The sequence below is a fragment of the Euprymna scolopes genome, chromosome 29 (assembly GCF_053919585.1).
Source record: "Euprymna scolopes isolate OS-2025 chromosome 29, ASM5391958v1, whole genome shotgun sequence".
In the NCBI taxonomy this organism is placed as follows: Eukaryota; Metazoa; Mollusca; class Cephalopoda; order Sepiida; family Sepiolidae; genus Euprymna; species Euprymna scolopes.
This window is the reverse complement of record NC_136510.1, coordinates 3,711,078-3,726,348: the sequence shown is the minus strand read 5'-3', so window position 1 is coordinate 3,726,348 and position 15,271 is coordinate 3,711,078. Positions and strand designations below refer to the sequence as shown.

Here is a 15,271-nt window from a genome sequence, read left to right as displayed (position 1 = left end):
CACTTATAAACATTGGATAACCACCAAAAGGTACTAGTAGGTTAAGCAAGGAGATGAGAACTTAACAAATTATGAGTTGCCTCCCTTTTGCTTACATCACATGTCCCACAAATATGGCAGAAGCATTCTTTTGTTAAAACATGAAAATACTAAAAATGCAGCAATATTTAATTGTGACATGACAAACTCAAAAAGGAAAACATTTCTTTTCTCAGTTTGTGCAAAGAAAGTTCGGTACAACTATGAGAAATAAATGATTTTTGCTTTTTTTAAATAAATAAATAGAAATTCAAAAGAAAAAATGTTTTATTTTTCTAAATTTACAAAGACTCAGGGGCTTATTTTAAAACTTTACCACAAAAGCAAGTAGCTTGGTTCTCGAAAAACCCACTCCTTGGGTGGCTTTGGGACAGTCTATCATTAATGGTATTTGGCATGACGGTGGTTAGCTGAAAAGAGAAAGATTACAGTTCAAAAAGGTTTTCCAAATACAAAAGGTTAAACAATTTCGCTATTTTAAACTCAAATTCACGCACAAAAACAAATTTAAATTTATGAAATTCTTTCACTCGTAAAAAATTTTAACATTTTTTTTTAAATATTTAAAATCAAATTTTCTTATGAAACAAAAAAAAGCATAGCAAGTCAAAACTTTGAACAAAATTAACCCTAACCCACAAACTTGAATAAATTTATCTCAAAATAGAAAATTGAATTATAAGTTCATTTGAAGATTTTTTTTATCCACTTTTTAGATATGTGCATGGAACTGTTATAGTGCTTGCAAATTGGTGGCACCTAAATGTAAATAAAGTTTTGCTGCGTTAACAAAGACAACATTTTGCTGCGTTAATGAATGAATACATTCTGCGAAGAACATGTTTTTTGCAAGCTTTTCTTTTTTTAAACAAGAAAAATAAATTTTGAATCTAAAACAAAATAACTTACTATGGGATCTGTATTGCAAGAAATAATAACTCATACACATCAGAACGGCAAACTGGGCAACACCAGAAGCGCCACCGTTCCTGACAAGCAAATACTTTTGCATCCAACGCCAATGAGCTGAGGAAAAGAAAAAAAGACAAAATAAAAAAAAAATCCAATAAAATCATTTTCAAAGTGATTAACTCATATAAAACATAATCAATAGGAGATTAAACGCAAATTCCATGAACAAAGTTTCTTTCCTAGAACTGTCCGTCTGTGAAACTATACTGCACGACTGTACCTGAATTGTCTGCAACATGGTAGTCCAATGTAAACATGTTTTTGTTGAGCTGTCCTCTTAAATAATCAAATTCTACCCAATTTTTAACCCTATCGATTATCCGGTGTTGTTTCACTGACTACGTGATATCTGTTAAAACAGTAATTATTGTAACAAAAAACAAATTATTTTTTTGAAATGGTAAAGTTTAAAAAACACCTAAAGTTATTGATAAACAGTAATTATTGTAACAAAAAAAAAAAAAAATTCTTTTTTTGAAATGGTAAAGTTTAAAAAACACCTAAAGTTATTGGTAAACAGTAATTATTGTAACAAAAAAAAAATTCTTTTTTTGAAGTGGTAAAGTTTAAAAAACACCTAAAGTTATTGATAAACAGTAATTATTGTAACAAAAAAAAAAAAATTCTTTTTTTGAAATAGTAAAGTTTAAAAAACACCTAAAGTTATTGATAAACAGTAATTATTGTAACAAAAAAAAAAAATTTTTTTTTGAAGTGGTAAAGTTTAACACCTAAAGTTATTGATAAACAGTAATTATTGTAACAAAAAACAAATTATTTTTTTGAAATGGTAAAGTTTAAAAAACACCTAAAGTTATTGATAAACAGTAATTATTGTAACAAAAAAAAAAAAAAATTCTTTTTTTGAAATAGTAAAGTTTAAAAAACACCTAAAGTTATTGATAAACAGTAATTATTGTAACAAAAAAAAAAAATTCTTTTTTTGAAATAGTAAAGTTTAAAAAACACCTAAAGTTATTGGTAAACAGTAATTATTGTAACAAAAAAAAAAATTCTTTTTTTGAAGTGGTAAAGTTTAAAAAACACCTAAATTTTTGATAAACAGTAATTATTGTAATAAAAAAAAAAAATCTTTTTTTGAAGTGGTAAAGGTGGTAAAGTTTAAAAAAAACACCTAAATTTTTGATAAACAGTAATTATTGTAACAAAAAAAAAAATCCTTTTTTTGAAGTGGTAAAGTTTAAAAAACACCTAAAGTTATTGATAAACAGTAATTATTGTAACAAAAAAAAAAAAAAGTTCTTTTTTTGAAATGGTAAAGTTTAAAAAACACCTAAATTTTTATAAACAGTAATTATTGTAACAAAAAAAAAAAAATTACTTTTTTTGAAGTGGTAAAGTTTAAAAAAACACCTAAATTTTTGATAAACTAATTATTTAACAAAAAAAAAATTCTTTTTTTGAAATGGTAAAGTTTAAAAAACACCTAAAGTTATTGGTAAACAGTAATTATTGTAACAAAAAAAAAAAAAGTTCTTTTTTTGAAGTGGTAAAGTTTAAAAAACACCTAAATTTTTGATAAACAGTAATTATTGTAATAAAAAAAAAATCCTTTTTTGAAGTGGTAAAGTTTAAAAAACACCTAAAGTTATTGATAAACAGTAATTATTGTAACAAAAAAAAAATTCTTTTTTTGAAATGGTAAAGTTTAAAAAACACCTAAAGTTATTGATAAACAGTAATTATTGTAACAAAAAAAAAAAAAGTTCTTTTTTTGAAATGGTAAAGTTTAAAAAACACCTAAATTTTTATAAACAGTAATTATTGTAACAAAAAAAAAAAAAATTCTTTTTTTGAAGTGGTAAAGTTTAAAAAAACACCTAAATTTTTGATAAACTAATTATTTAACAAAAAAAAAATTCTTTTTTTGAAATGGTAAAGTTTAAAAAACACCTAAAGTTATTGGTAAACAGTAATTATTGTAACAAAAAAAAAAAATTCTTTTTTTGAAGTGGTAAAGTTTAAAAAACACCTAAATTTTTGATAATTTTTTTTTTTTTGTTACAATAATTACTGTTTATCAATAACTTTAGGTGTTTTTTAAACTTTACCATTTCCAAAAAATTATCAAAAATTTAGGTGTTTTTTAAACTTTACCACTTATTGTAACAAAAAAAAAAAAATTCTTTTTTTGAAATGGTAAAGTTTAAAAAACACCTAAAATTATTGATAAACAGTAATTATTGTAACAAAAAAAAAAAAATAAAGTTTAAAAAACACCTAAATTTTTGGGGGGAAGAAAGTATTTCCCCACCAGTCTTCCTCATTGAACTGAAATTTTGTGAAAACTCCAAATACAATGAAATGTAAGAATTGAAGATTATCATTTGGCGGTAAAATTTCTATTTTTCGATTTATTTTTACGCTAAAAGAATATGCATCTCAGCATGGCTAAAATTACCCCCCCCCCCCAAAAAAAAAATCAACTCTGCATCAATTTTATCTCTCCTTACAAAGATTCAAATCAACATATAATGCTATTAAACCTTATGTCTAGAATCTATATTCGAATTTTTATTAAAATCTATTGCATAATTTCCATTCAAGAAAATTCTAATCTGAATTCTATCCACTTTTTGCAGGAAATGAAATTAAACTAAATATAGCTCACATTATGACCCCTTACAGCTTCATAATATCCTCTTCTCTACCTTAGGGGATCTTCCTCTTCCTATCAAGTCATGTGCCAATCCCATTGATATATGTGAATTTTTTTAACTTTATCTTAAATAAGGCATGTTGCCACTGAGACATAAGGGGCTCATGTGATTAGGGGCATACTAAGTGGGGGAGTTGAGCTGCAAGATATTTGTTCACATTACATTTAAATTTTTCTATGTTGGTACGATCAAGGAAACAAAGAATTCTATAGGCAAGCGGTCTGATGAATGGAACTATCTGGGAGCATCTACAGTGAAGGGGTGGGATTTTGTTGCTCCTAAAGTGGGTCTGGGTATTTATGTTGAGAGGCTACAAGTGCAGTTTGTTGGAGCACATTTCATGAAAGTTTTTGTTGAACGATTTGTAAAAAAAAAAAAAAAAAGTGGCTATCAATCTTGTAAAAAATATTTTTAAATTGTACTAAGAATAAACTAATATCTTTTGAACTTTCAGAAATTTTTTTTTTTTTTTTTTTTTTTTTTTTTTAGAAAATTCACACAAAAAAAAAAGTTTTCATAGAATTTTACATTTCATTACAGAAAACTGATTTTTTTTTCCTAAAATGTTTTATTAAAAAAAAACTTAAAAATACGATTTCATTTTTTTTTTCCTAAAATGTTTTATTAAAAAAAACTTAAAAATACGATTTCATTTTTTTTCCCCCTAAAATGTTTTATTAAAAAAAACTTAATACGATTTCATTTTTTTTTTTCCCTAAAATGTTTTATTAAAAAAAAACTTAAAAATACGATTTCATTTTTTTTTTCCCTAAAATGTTTTATTAAAAAAAACTTAAAAATACGATTTCATTTTTTTTTCCTAAAATGTTTTATTAAAAAAAACTTAAAAATACGATTTTTTTTTTTCAAAAGTATGTAGGCAATGCTAGCTTAACTTTATGACAATAAAAAAGTTATTTTTTTACTTTTACTTGGGGGTCACGCATTATCAAGGCCCAAAGGCCACTCGAGTATAAGGGTTAATGAATATAAGGTGGCAGTGTAGTAATCGTTAATGGTGTAAATTGGGTAGAATTTGATTATTTATGAAGACGGCTCAACAAGAACTTGTTTACATTGGATTTGAAGGCTACCATGTTTTATTCAACTGGGAAGCAGTCCAGCAAAACAGTGTTCCACATGCGGGTAATTCTGGGAAAGAAACTTTGTTCATGGAATCTGTGTAGAGATTTAGGCACAATTAGGGAGTAGGAGAAATTGTATTTGTTGGTTGTGGCTAGTCCAATGTGTTTTTGTGAAAGTTTGGCAAGTGGGAACCATAGATTGGAGTTCAGTCGAGCACTTTCTACTTTTAATCATGAATTTTTTTAATTTTTTTTTTTTTTACAAAATCTTTGGAGGTTAAGTCTATGATGTGTACTTGTATTTGTTTCGACATTCACCCTGGAGCAATTAAGTCAGCTCCAGTCAGCAAATTTGCCACATCCTACACAAATGCTGACCAGGCATGACTGTTCACCACAATGGCAGATACAAAAATTAGCGGCGAACCCCATAAAGACGAGGATTCAGGATCAGCTTGGTATCATATTTTGCTGTTCTGAACCAGATTTTCAACCGACCTCCACATCGTCTTTTCCAATCCTGGTTCAATGACTTTTTCGATAAATCCATGTGATTTCACAAACTTGTAACGTCTAGAATCAACTTGATGCTTGCTGGTATAAGGTTTGAACTGGCATTGAGTTCACAGAAAAACTCTTGCTTGAATGACAAAGTTATACAGTAACATGTTGCTCATGGGCAAGCAACCAATCAGAAGGCAGAAAATGGACTTGCCCATCTAAGTACAGTAGAACATCCCAGGTTACTTATATACCAACTCTCGTTTCCGACATTCATTTTAATGCAACCAAGCAGCAACATTGAAATTCAATGGAGAAAACAGCCGGAATTTTAGTAACTTTGTTTTGTTATGTCATTTCAATTATATATAAAAAAAAAAGTTATGTTGAGTTAATATAACTTATGGTCCAACCCCCACCCTCCCAAGCATGAGAAAAAAAAAAGCTAAGAAAAATCTGTATGATGCACACACCCATTGTCACAGAACAAAAATATCATACACCAAAAATCACATAAATTGATCAAGTAGTTTTATTTTTTAAACAAGTGAAGCATGCATGCTGCCCCGCAAGTGCACAGTGAACGAGGCATAAAAAATGACTAAGTTCAGCATTTGCACACCCCCCCCTTCCCCCATTTAGCCCCAAATGTCCCCAGGGGACGGTGCAGTTTTAGACCTTAACGTATGTAAATTTGAGTTCTGCACCATGCAAAAAAAAAAAAAGAAATGACTAAGTCCATCATTTGCTCCCTCCCCCCATTTAGCCCGAAAAGTCTCTAAGACTGACAATTTTAGTTATTTTAACCCGAAAGGCACCCTGGGTGGGGGGCAACCAGAGTTTTCTCGGAAAATCCGTTCTGTTATTTTTTTACTCATATCATGCTTAATGTTTGTGCAAAATTTCAAAAAATTCCAAAGCATAGTTGTTGAGGAAAGTGCAGACAATCGAACAAGGGTGAATGTACAGATCCAACTTCCTTTTGTTGCGGGGGAAAGTTTTGAACAAGAACGTATAATCAACGTGTAACATCATGGGAGTCGTAACACGTTTATTCAAATGTCAGATGAATTACCAAGTAACGTGTCGGCTAAAGTTCAAATGAGCATCATATTCGTTGAACAATAACGTGATATATGTGCGTTTTTATCAGTGTAACAATGAGGCAAAAACTGAAATAAACGCAAGACTATCAGAATCCGAAGATTACGTTAATCTTCGTACATTTCTAATCCAAAAAACGTAATTCGATCGACAACATCTAAGAAATCTGAGACACAAATAGACTGTTGTGTGTAAAATTTTTTTTTTTACTTATTTTTGTTTCTCAAGTTGATCTGTCATCTCCAGTCAGTGTCTGGTTGATGCAGATCATAATGACGCTTGCAAAATCTTTAAGACTACATCTTATATCACTAGTCGATTCGCAAATAGTCATCCATCGATTCACAAAGTAGATTTAGAGACGAGTCAAAAAAAAAAAACTGACTAATATATTTTATTATATTTACAGAATAGAAATTTTATTGTGATATAAAAACTAGTTTCTATTTTTTTCGATGCTGGATCGTTTGTTCAAAAACTAACATTTCCAGCAGTTGTCCTTTAGTCCTTACATTCCATAAGGAATGTTTCTGACAAAGGAAAAATAATTGCTGTTTTCTATGTCGGAATCTATCCATCTAACACTTATCATTGGCTAATTTTTTATCTTGAAGTAATAGTTTCGTTTTCTTAGCTCCTTACAGCAAGTGGCTTCATGCCTTGTCTGGAGCGATTTCCATTAAAAAAATAAATAAATAAAATTAAAAGAGGACGCATAATATAGTACTTATTCCTGGTAGAATAGATGTTCACTCAATAAAATTTTATGAAGTTAAAAAATGAAAAAGAAAAAAAAACTTTAGTGACGAGATTCCTTTGACGTCTGAAAATTTATTTCCCCTACATTTAAAAATGGGGAAAGAAGATATCTTGGGAATTTTTTTTTAATTTATAAATTTGAGTGCATACGCATACTTTTGTTTTTCTTTTAAATATTTTTCATATTTAGAGTGAAAAAAAAAAAAAAAAAATTGCTGAGCAGCGAGTGATTGCTTACCTCTGTTAATAGCCCGCATGATTCCTTGCGGACTGGCATTTCTTCTGCCAATCCAAGATCCAATTTCGCCAACCTTTACTGTAGAGATAGGATCAGCTGAAAGAAAAAGATAATTTTATTCTTAATTTAAAAATTTAAAAAAAAAAAAAAAAAAAAACAAATAAAAATAAAATTCAATTCACATTATTCTGAAACGTTTTTTTTTAAAAACGCTGTAACATAACCTTTTTTCATCACAAAAGACTTGTATCTGCGTTTTTGTGGACAACATTTCAGAGTGTTCATACAGAGTCACATACATGGATCTAGGATTACCACCAATGGTGTGCTGTGCTGTACTGCTGTACTTATGGAATTAATAGTTTATTTTGAACAATGTTCTAGAATGTTTGTAAGGGATTATTTGATATCAAAAAGTGCTCATTAGCCTTTTTGCTAAAACTATGCTCCATACATAGAATTGAGTTGGAGAGTTCAGAGGTGAAATATTACAAATCATGTGATCACGAAAATGAAACAAGATTTTTAAATTTGTCTAATTTTAATGAAACTTTTTTTTTTTTTTTTTTTACATAAAATGACGTTTACTTAACACATAAGAATTACTTTTGTCATCTTTGTGGACAACATTTCAGATTGTTTCTTCTGACATACATGAATCTTTTACAATCAACTTCATGATTTTCCTAGGTAATCCTAGGAAAAGGTGCATTTATTCATAAAATAAAACACACCATTGTTAGTAATCTAACAATGGTGTGTTTTATTTTATGAATAAATGCACCTTTTTTTAATGCGATTAATGTGTATAGAAAAGCGCTTTTGTTTGGATAATGGTGATAACGTTTTCATTTTACGTCTTTAAATCTTTGCAAATTTTGTAATCGATTTTTTTATAAGCGATTGCAATTGAGTATCGAATATCAATCTAGTCAACCGATGAGATCAACCAATCGAGTTGGGTTCACGGCTTTTCTTGTTCAAATTATGAATTTATTTAAAATGTTATCACATAAGACTTCAAATCTTGTGTACAAGATGAAAAGAAATTGAAATGTTAAGATCTACACCATTCCAATAACCGTGCTCATGAGAAAGAATTTAAAAAACTACCTGGCAAATATAACCACATTCAAGAGATGATTGCACTGACAGGTAGAATCTTAAGATCTCTCGGTTGGAATGTATGAGATAATGGGTGAATGTCTGGCATCCAGTAGAATGCTCCATCCCCAGCAAAAATATTAGAAAGGCCAAGTAATAAAAAGCTCAAGTCAAAATTCACCGTTACGCCAACTGAAGACTCCTTTTTACATTTTTCGATAAATCGACAACTTTTGAAGATTTTCCGGTATGGTGAAAGTGCACTGGGGAACCGAAGATTTACCTTTAAAAAGTTGATTACGAGGAGGTTGAAAATGAGAAAATGCCATTCGGAATAAACACCCCCAACCTCCCCATGTTAAGAACGGCTTTCAGAATAAACACCCTTTGCAGATTGAACAACCAGTGCGGCAACCGTGCAATAATCGTCTTCGGGTGGTCCCCCAGTGCACTTTCACCCCGTCATTTCTTTCGGAATAATCCCCCCCACACACACCTCCCCATGTTAAGAACAGCTTTCGGAATAAACACTCCCCCCCTCCCCATGTTAAGAACGGCTTTCGGAATTGCGTTGAGTTAACTACACAGATCGTCTGCTCACTAGCGTGCATGCTCATTACACCATTTCATCGAAACAATAAAGATGGCGACCAAATAAAACTACTAGAAATTACGTAACAAAATACAGTTATTTATATCTCGGAAATTTTTTGTTTGCGCTAATTTTCCCTGCGATATTTGTTTTCAGCATCACCGAAAACCTATAAAAGACGTCATTTTTCAAGAATTTCTTGAGGCGTCTTCAGTTGGCGGAATGGTGAACATTGACCAAAGCTCCCAAAACTTTCAATCTTTTAATTGATGAGGAGTGTGGACCGATGATGCGCAAACGTTTGCATTCCACGATATCCGCTCCCTTACTATTTAACCGTTGAATTACATCAACTACAAATTGGAAATCAACAGATAACTTATAAACTTACATCTCAACTAAATTTCTTTTTTGTGCGCTATTTCATTTCATTTCACATCTATATTTCATTTTTTTTTTTTTTTTTTTTTTTTAAATCAAGTGTGTTTTCTGTTTTGATTTTTTTTTTAAGGATGGATGTATTTATCTTAAATAAAGGTCATTGATTACCCGACAGTAAATTTTATTTATACTTTTATTTTGTGCTTGTTTTTATTTTATAACTTTCTACACGCGGAATTTTTGGTATTATTATACAAACACCGTGACAGCGTTAGGGTTAGGGTTAGGATTAGGGTTAGGGTTAGGGTTAGGGTTAATTCGCTGTCACGGTGTTTGTATAGTTTTACCGAATTTTTTAGATATATTACTATTTTCGACATATTGTTTTTGCTTAAAACGACATTACAAAAAATCGACTTGTCGCTATCGCCTGTCTATGAACAAGTATCACAGTATTCATGGTTTTGTTTTTACAAAACAAATTATATATTACTTATAGGCTGTGAAAAACATGAATGTTTCACAAAACCGATCGTTTGGTTCATTATTTTGGTATCATCTGCAGGAAAACCAAAATGTCGACCACTGAAAACCATTAAAGGTGCTAGTGCAGAGAGTGATCCGCGCTATTTTTAAAATCGTATTTCCAAGTTTAATATGTTTTTTTAGGATAACATTTACGGAGATGGTCCCAACGTCCGCCTCGTTCTGAGCTCAGGGAGAGGCCGTCTGACGCAGGCGGTGTCGAGGCAGAAAATTATCCCTTCAATAAAGTGCCCAGTTGTTAACTTAAGGAGAAAAAACCCGTTCCAATAATTAGAATTTTTATTTTTTTATTTTAAACAGTTCAAATAATTAGAATTTAAAAAAATAAACAGTTCAAATAATTAGAATTTTACAAAATAAACAGTTCAAATTTTTGATAATTCAACAGTTCAAATAATTGGAATTTTACAAAATAAACAGTTCAAATAATTAGAATTTAAAAACAAAAAAGCAGTGCACACTGCACATGATTAGGATAGTTCCACGTGGTTAGTTAGGCACCGCCAAAAATGGCCGCAAAATCAAGTTGTTGTTGTTTTTTAAAACTAAATTACATTTATTAAAATCCATTATTTCTGAGTAACTTTTTTTTTCCAGAAAGATAAAACCCTGAATTTTATCATATAGAAAACAGAATAATGTAAAACTTTTTCTACTATTTTTAATTCAATTTTAAATGTTAAATTTTCCCAAAAAGTTAACAATTGAAATTTTTTGTCTTGCACAATAAACGTACTTAAATATTAAAAAAAAAAAGGGTTTTTGAAATAATTTATTTATTCATTTATTGTCTAACTAAGATTTAGGATGATTTTCTAAGAGAATATGCAAAAATATTATAATATAAGTACCTGAATTTCAAATAATTCCACTTATTCATATAGGTAACCAGATATTTCGCGTCGCCGTAGAGTTCAGATCGACTCTGTTTACGTTTTCTTTTGATGAGACGAAAACTATGGAAGACCAAACAGGCCAAAAAAACTTATTTTTCAGTGACGAAAATTTCAATGTATTATTAAGCTGAGGCTGGCCAGTACCAGATGGGTGACCATTTGTATGAGTTTGGTTTTTAATGTGTATGTGTGTGGGGGCCAGGCTCCCCAAAATGGGGGGAGGGGGCAATTTAAAGCAGAATAAAAAAAAATTATTTCAGCGCGTTTGGTCCACCGTAGTCGAAAGGCGGCAAACGTTTTCAAACGAGATCGAAAAAAATGATGCTATTTTTAACACAAAGGGCACAATATTTATCGAATTTTTTTTTTTTGTATCGATTATTCAAAGCATGCTCTGTTTAATAATGGTCATGCATTATTCGGCTCGCTAAAAAAAAATTGTTAATTTATTTATCAAAAATTTTAAAATGGCTTTTTTCGTATAAATATTTAAAAAAATTTTTTTTTGTTTTGCTTAACTTAAATTAATTATTTTACTTAACATATTCACCGAATTTCACACTTCAAAACTCAAAAGCGGGATAATTAAACACAATCGAAGTTCTGATATTCAGACGTCAAAATAAGGTATGCAAACAATTTTTTTTTTTTTTTTTTTTTAATCTATAATTCTGTCCCTTACAACAACACAATATGTTTTGTTCAGTTTCAGATGATTATTTTAAGCATATTTGTTCCCACTTCAAAACAAGGGGGGGTTTTGTAAGCAAAAAAAAATATATATATATATAAATATCGTTTATGAAAAATAAGTACACTGTTATAAAGTTCATTCTTCTCCTAATAATCGCTGAAAATTTCGTATTGATCGGATAATTACCTGATTTTTGGTAGATTTTTAAAAAGACCGTCCGTCAAAAAGTACTGACCTGCCCCCCCCCCCCCCCCAGTTTTGGCGGTGCCTAGTTAACCCTGTAAAATTCTGTGATTTGTTTCACAATATTTGTAAAAGCATCTGTGTGACATATCGCATGTTTTAGGGTTAGGGTAATTTTCTGCCTCGACACCGCCTACGTCAGACCGCCTCTCCCCAAACTCAGAACGAGGCGGACGTCGGGACCATCTCCGTAAAGGATAACCGTTTTTTATTCAATTGTAAGGTTGAAGTATAGAATAGGTACAAAACACTCTCCCCATGTTAAGAATGGCTTTTTAAATAATAACGTCACTATTTACGTCCGGATCACTCTCTGCACTAGTACCCCATTAAAGAAAGCATTATCGAAACACCGGAACATGTCTAAAAATCAACTTTTAAAAGGTGTGAGCCAAGAATTTACACAAGCACCAGAAAGTGGATAGCCAAGAAAGAACGTTAACTCAAGATGACGACTATATTTTTCGATCGAGGTTTCACTTCGGCATGTATTTTATATATACCCTTGTTATTTCAAATATCTGCTAAAAAATTATTCCGCGATGTGACAAGTCACCTTACTACGCTCGTCCATGCGCGAACGCATAAACGATGGCGGCGAGTTGGCACAAAATAGTGCGAGGGTTCAGGGGTTAATACCATGCAAACGGTAAATTTGCGACGGGTTTGAATGTCAGATTCATTGTCAGCGACCCCGAAAACCTATAAAAACAAATTTTATTGGTCGGTGTTCTGTTGTAGTTAAAGTAAACATTTACTATATATATATATAAAATATGGGTACTAGTGCAGTCAGTGGTGGCCAGTGCCAGTGGCACTATTGATCAGTGCTGAAATAATAACGCTATTATTTAGAAATCCGTTCTTAACATGGGGAGGGGGAGGGTGTTTTGTACCTATTCTATACTTTAACCTTACAATTTAATAAAAAACATAAAAATGTAATTAAACTTGAAAATACTATTTTAAAATTGCGCTGATCAATAAGTAGTACCAAAATATGGTTTAAGTTTTGTTTTTTTACATAGGCGTCGCCACTTATCAAGGCCGATAGGCCACTCAAGGATAAAGGTTTAGTAGTCAAAAGGACAATATAGTAATCGATAGTAATGGAAGTTCGGTAAATTTGTTAACTTAAGTGTTCACGTTGGACTTGAAATAAGTTTTACTCTAAGTTGCGCCTAAACTAAAAATTAACGAGAAAAAAAAATGAAATGATATCCGCTTTTTTTCACACGGACAAATTCAAAGATCAAAAATAGTTACCAAATTAGGGATGGGGGTATGTTATAAAATAAATATTCTCACTTTCTAATCCAAATTTAATAAATATTTTCTCTCATATTTTATAATCCCCACGAGATGAAATTATTTTATATCAAATCTCCAAATTGTACATCGATATATTTTCTTCTTTTTTTTTTTTTAATCAAGACAATTATGAATGAAGGAAAAAAGGTTGTGTACGTAATTGTCTTTTAATTGAATAGAACTTCATTATTTGGATTATTTCATTTTAATTTAAACTAAAAAAAACAAAGTTCTTCAATAAGAAAACTTGATCCACTAGATAGAAGTCGTTGCTTATCGCCAAGGTCACATTGTAAGTTCAAATAAAATCCATTATTAAAAAAAAAAGAGTTCATCCGTCATTTTAATTTTCAAAATAATTTAATAAAATAAAATCGTCAAAATATTAAATATCCTTTTAATTCTAAAAAATTTCTTTAAATTTTATTAAATTAAAAATCGAAATGTGCATTTAACTTCAAACGCTACGTTCAGTTTCTCTCTTTTCGCGAATAAAAATAACGAAAATAACTTTCCTGAAAGCTTATATCGTATTTTTTTGTTTTAAAACGAACACAACAAACCTTTTCCATAATAAGTCCCCGGGTTATAAGCCCCATGGACTTTGGGGTTATATTCGGCAGGTAAAGTTCCAACTGACTGGCCCATCTTTGTATCTACAGTTCTTCAGCGATCACCTCTGCTCGGCAATGTCTTTTTTTCTGAGACTGCGCACTACAACTTCCGGTTTAAACACTTCCGGTATTATAGAGTTATCGGACTTGCAAATAAAATGTCTAAATTGACCGTGTTATTCACAATAGTAGGCGAAATTTGAAAAATCATTTAAATTTCAATTAAAACCAATGTTATTTACTTAATTGCCATGTCGAAATTAGGAATATATCCAAAAATTGCGAAAAATGATAGAGTAGAAAATTATTATTTCAAAAAAAAAAAAAAAAAAAAAAAAAAAAAAAAAAAATGCAAATAATAAATAGCTTACAAACTATGAGTTATTTCCCTTGTTTACGTTACATTTTACAATAAGAACTGCGGGTCGTTGGAGCGGGAAAGTAAATGTTTTATGTAATGATCCAGCAATAAGTTACTAATTGCGACATGGCAGTTAACTAGATAACATTGCTTTTAGTTGAAATTTGATTTTTGGTCTCTGTTCTTATTCCGAACAATCACCAAATTGACATTATGCAGTTAAACAAATTAGCTATTATCTAGAGTTCAACCTTATTAAAAAAAAAAAAAAAAATAGTCAGACAGAACATACGTCATATTCCCTATATATATATATATATATATATATATATATATATATATATATATTAGTTTTAATAGTGTGTTCTAGCCATTACAATTTTTAATCCTTTTAATAGTGTATCGTAGTCATTACAAGGCTGATTTTAAACTTTCGGTAGTTCGAATTATATTTTTTCCCTTTATTTATTAACTATGGCAAATTAAGACTCACTTCTCCATAAAATTTGATTTTGTTAATTGAAAAAAAAAACGTACTGGATCAATTCATGTGTTTTTTGGAATATGACATTCTCATTCACTGATGGGTACATACATCAAAGATTTTTCTGGTTTTTTTTTTTTGTTTTTTTAATTAGCTTGAATTCTGGACATGCAGCCATTCATGTCGTACACATTTTTTTTTTTTTTTACAAGGAAGTCCCCACTTATCAAAGCCTGAGGATAAAGATTAAGGGTTTCTATCATTTTAATTTATTTTTCGTATTGCTATGCAAACTTATGGTTAGTAATATGGTTAAGGAAGGGCATGCGCTTTTAAATTAAATTTTATTGTTTGAAATAGATTTTAGCCAGGTATATTTATGAATTGGATAATTCATATTTCTAAAGAAACTTTAGTATAAAAAATGTCAACGTTTAAAGTCATAAAAAAAATACCCCCCTAAACTTACAACTAAATCTAAGTCCAAGGTTGCAATTCAAAAAATAAATAATTTCTCACTGTTTATCTACCTTAAGGATTGGCAGTGAATCTTGTTTTTATTTATCAAATCTCGAAAGGATAAAAGTTTCTTTTAGTCAAATCAAGCTGAAGAAATATTCAATTCCAAAATCTTGCACATACTATAAAACCCCAAACACAGCTTTC

At 30.1% G+C, this 15,271-nt stretch overlaps 1 protein-coding gene across 1 annotated transcript; it reads right to left on the bottom strand.

Moving 5' to 3' along the window:
- Positions 1-288: 288 nt before the first annotated feature.
- Positions 289-13,868, bottom strand: LOC145252454 (putative ATP synthase subunit f, mitochondrial). The gene is made up of 4 exons (XM_080111856.1): positions 13,710-13,868; positions 7,380-7,475; positions 949-1,065; positions 289-449 (listed from the first exon to the last, which is right to left on the bottom strand). The coding sequence occupies exons 1-4, from the start codon at positions 13,792-13,794 to the stop codon at positions 421-423; spliced, it is 327 nt and encodes a 108-aa protein (XP_079967982.1). The 5' UTR covers positions 13,795-13,868; the 3' UTR covers positions 289-420.
- Between the last annotated feature and the right edge of the window lie 1,403 nt (positions 13,869-15,271).

Coding starts and splice junctions, on each gene's coding strand:
- LOC145252454 (XM_080111856.1), bottom strand. CDS start 13,794: ATGGGCCAGTCAGTTGGAACTTTACCTGCCGAATATAACCCCAAAGTC. Junction 1,066..7,379: donor CATGCGGGCTATTAACAGAG/GTAAGCAATCAC, acceptor TCTTTTCCTCAG/CTCATTGGCGTTGGATGCAA. Junction 450..948: donor CTTGCAATACAGATCCCATA/GTAAGTTATTTT, acceptor TTCTCTTTTCAG/CTAACCACCGTCATGCCAAA.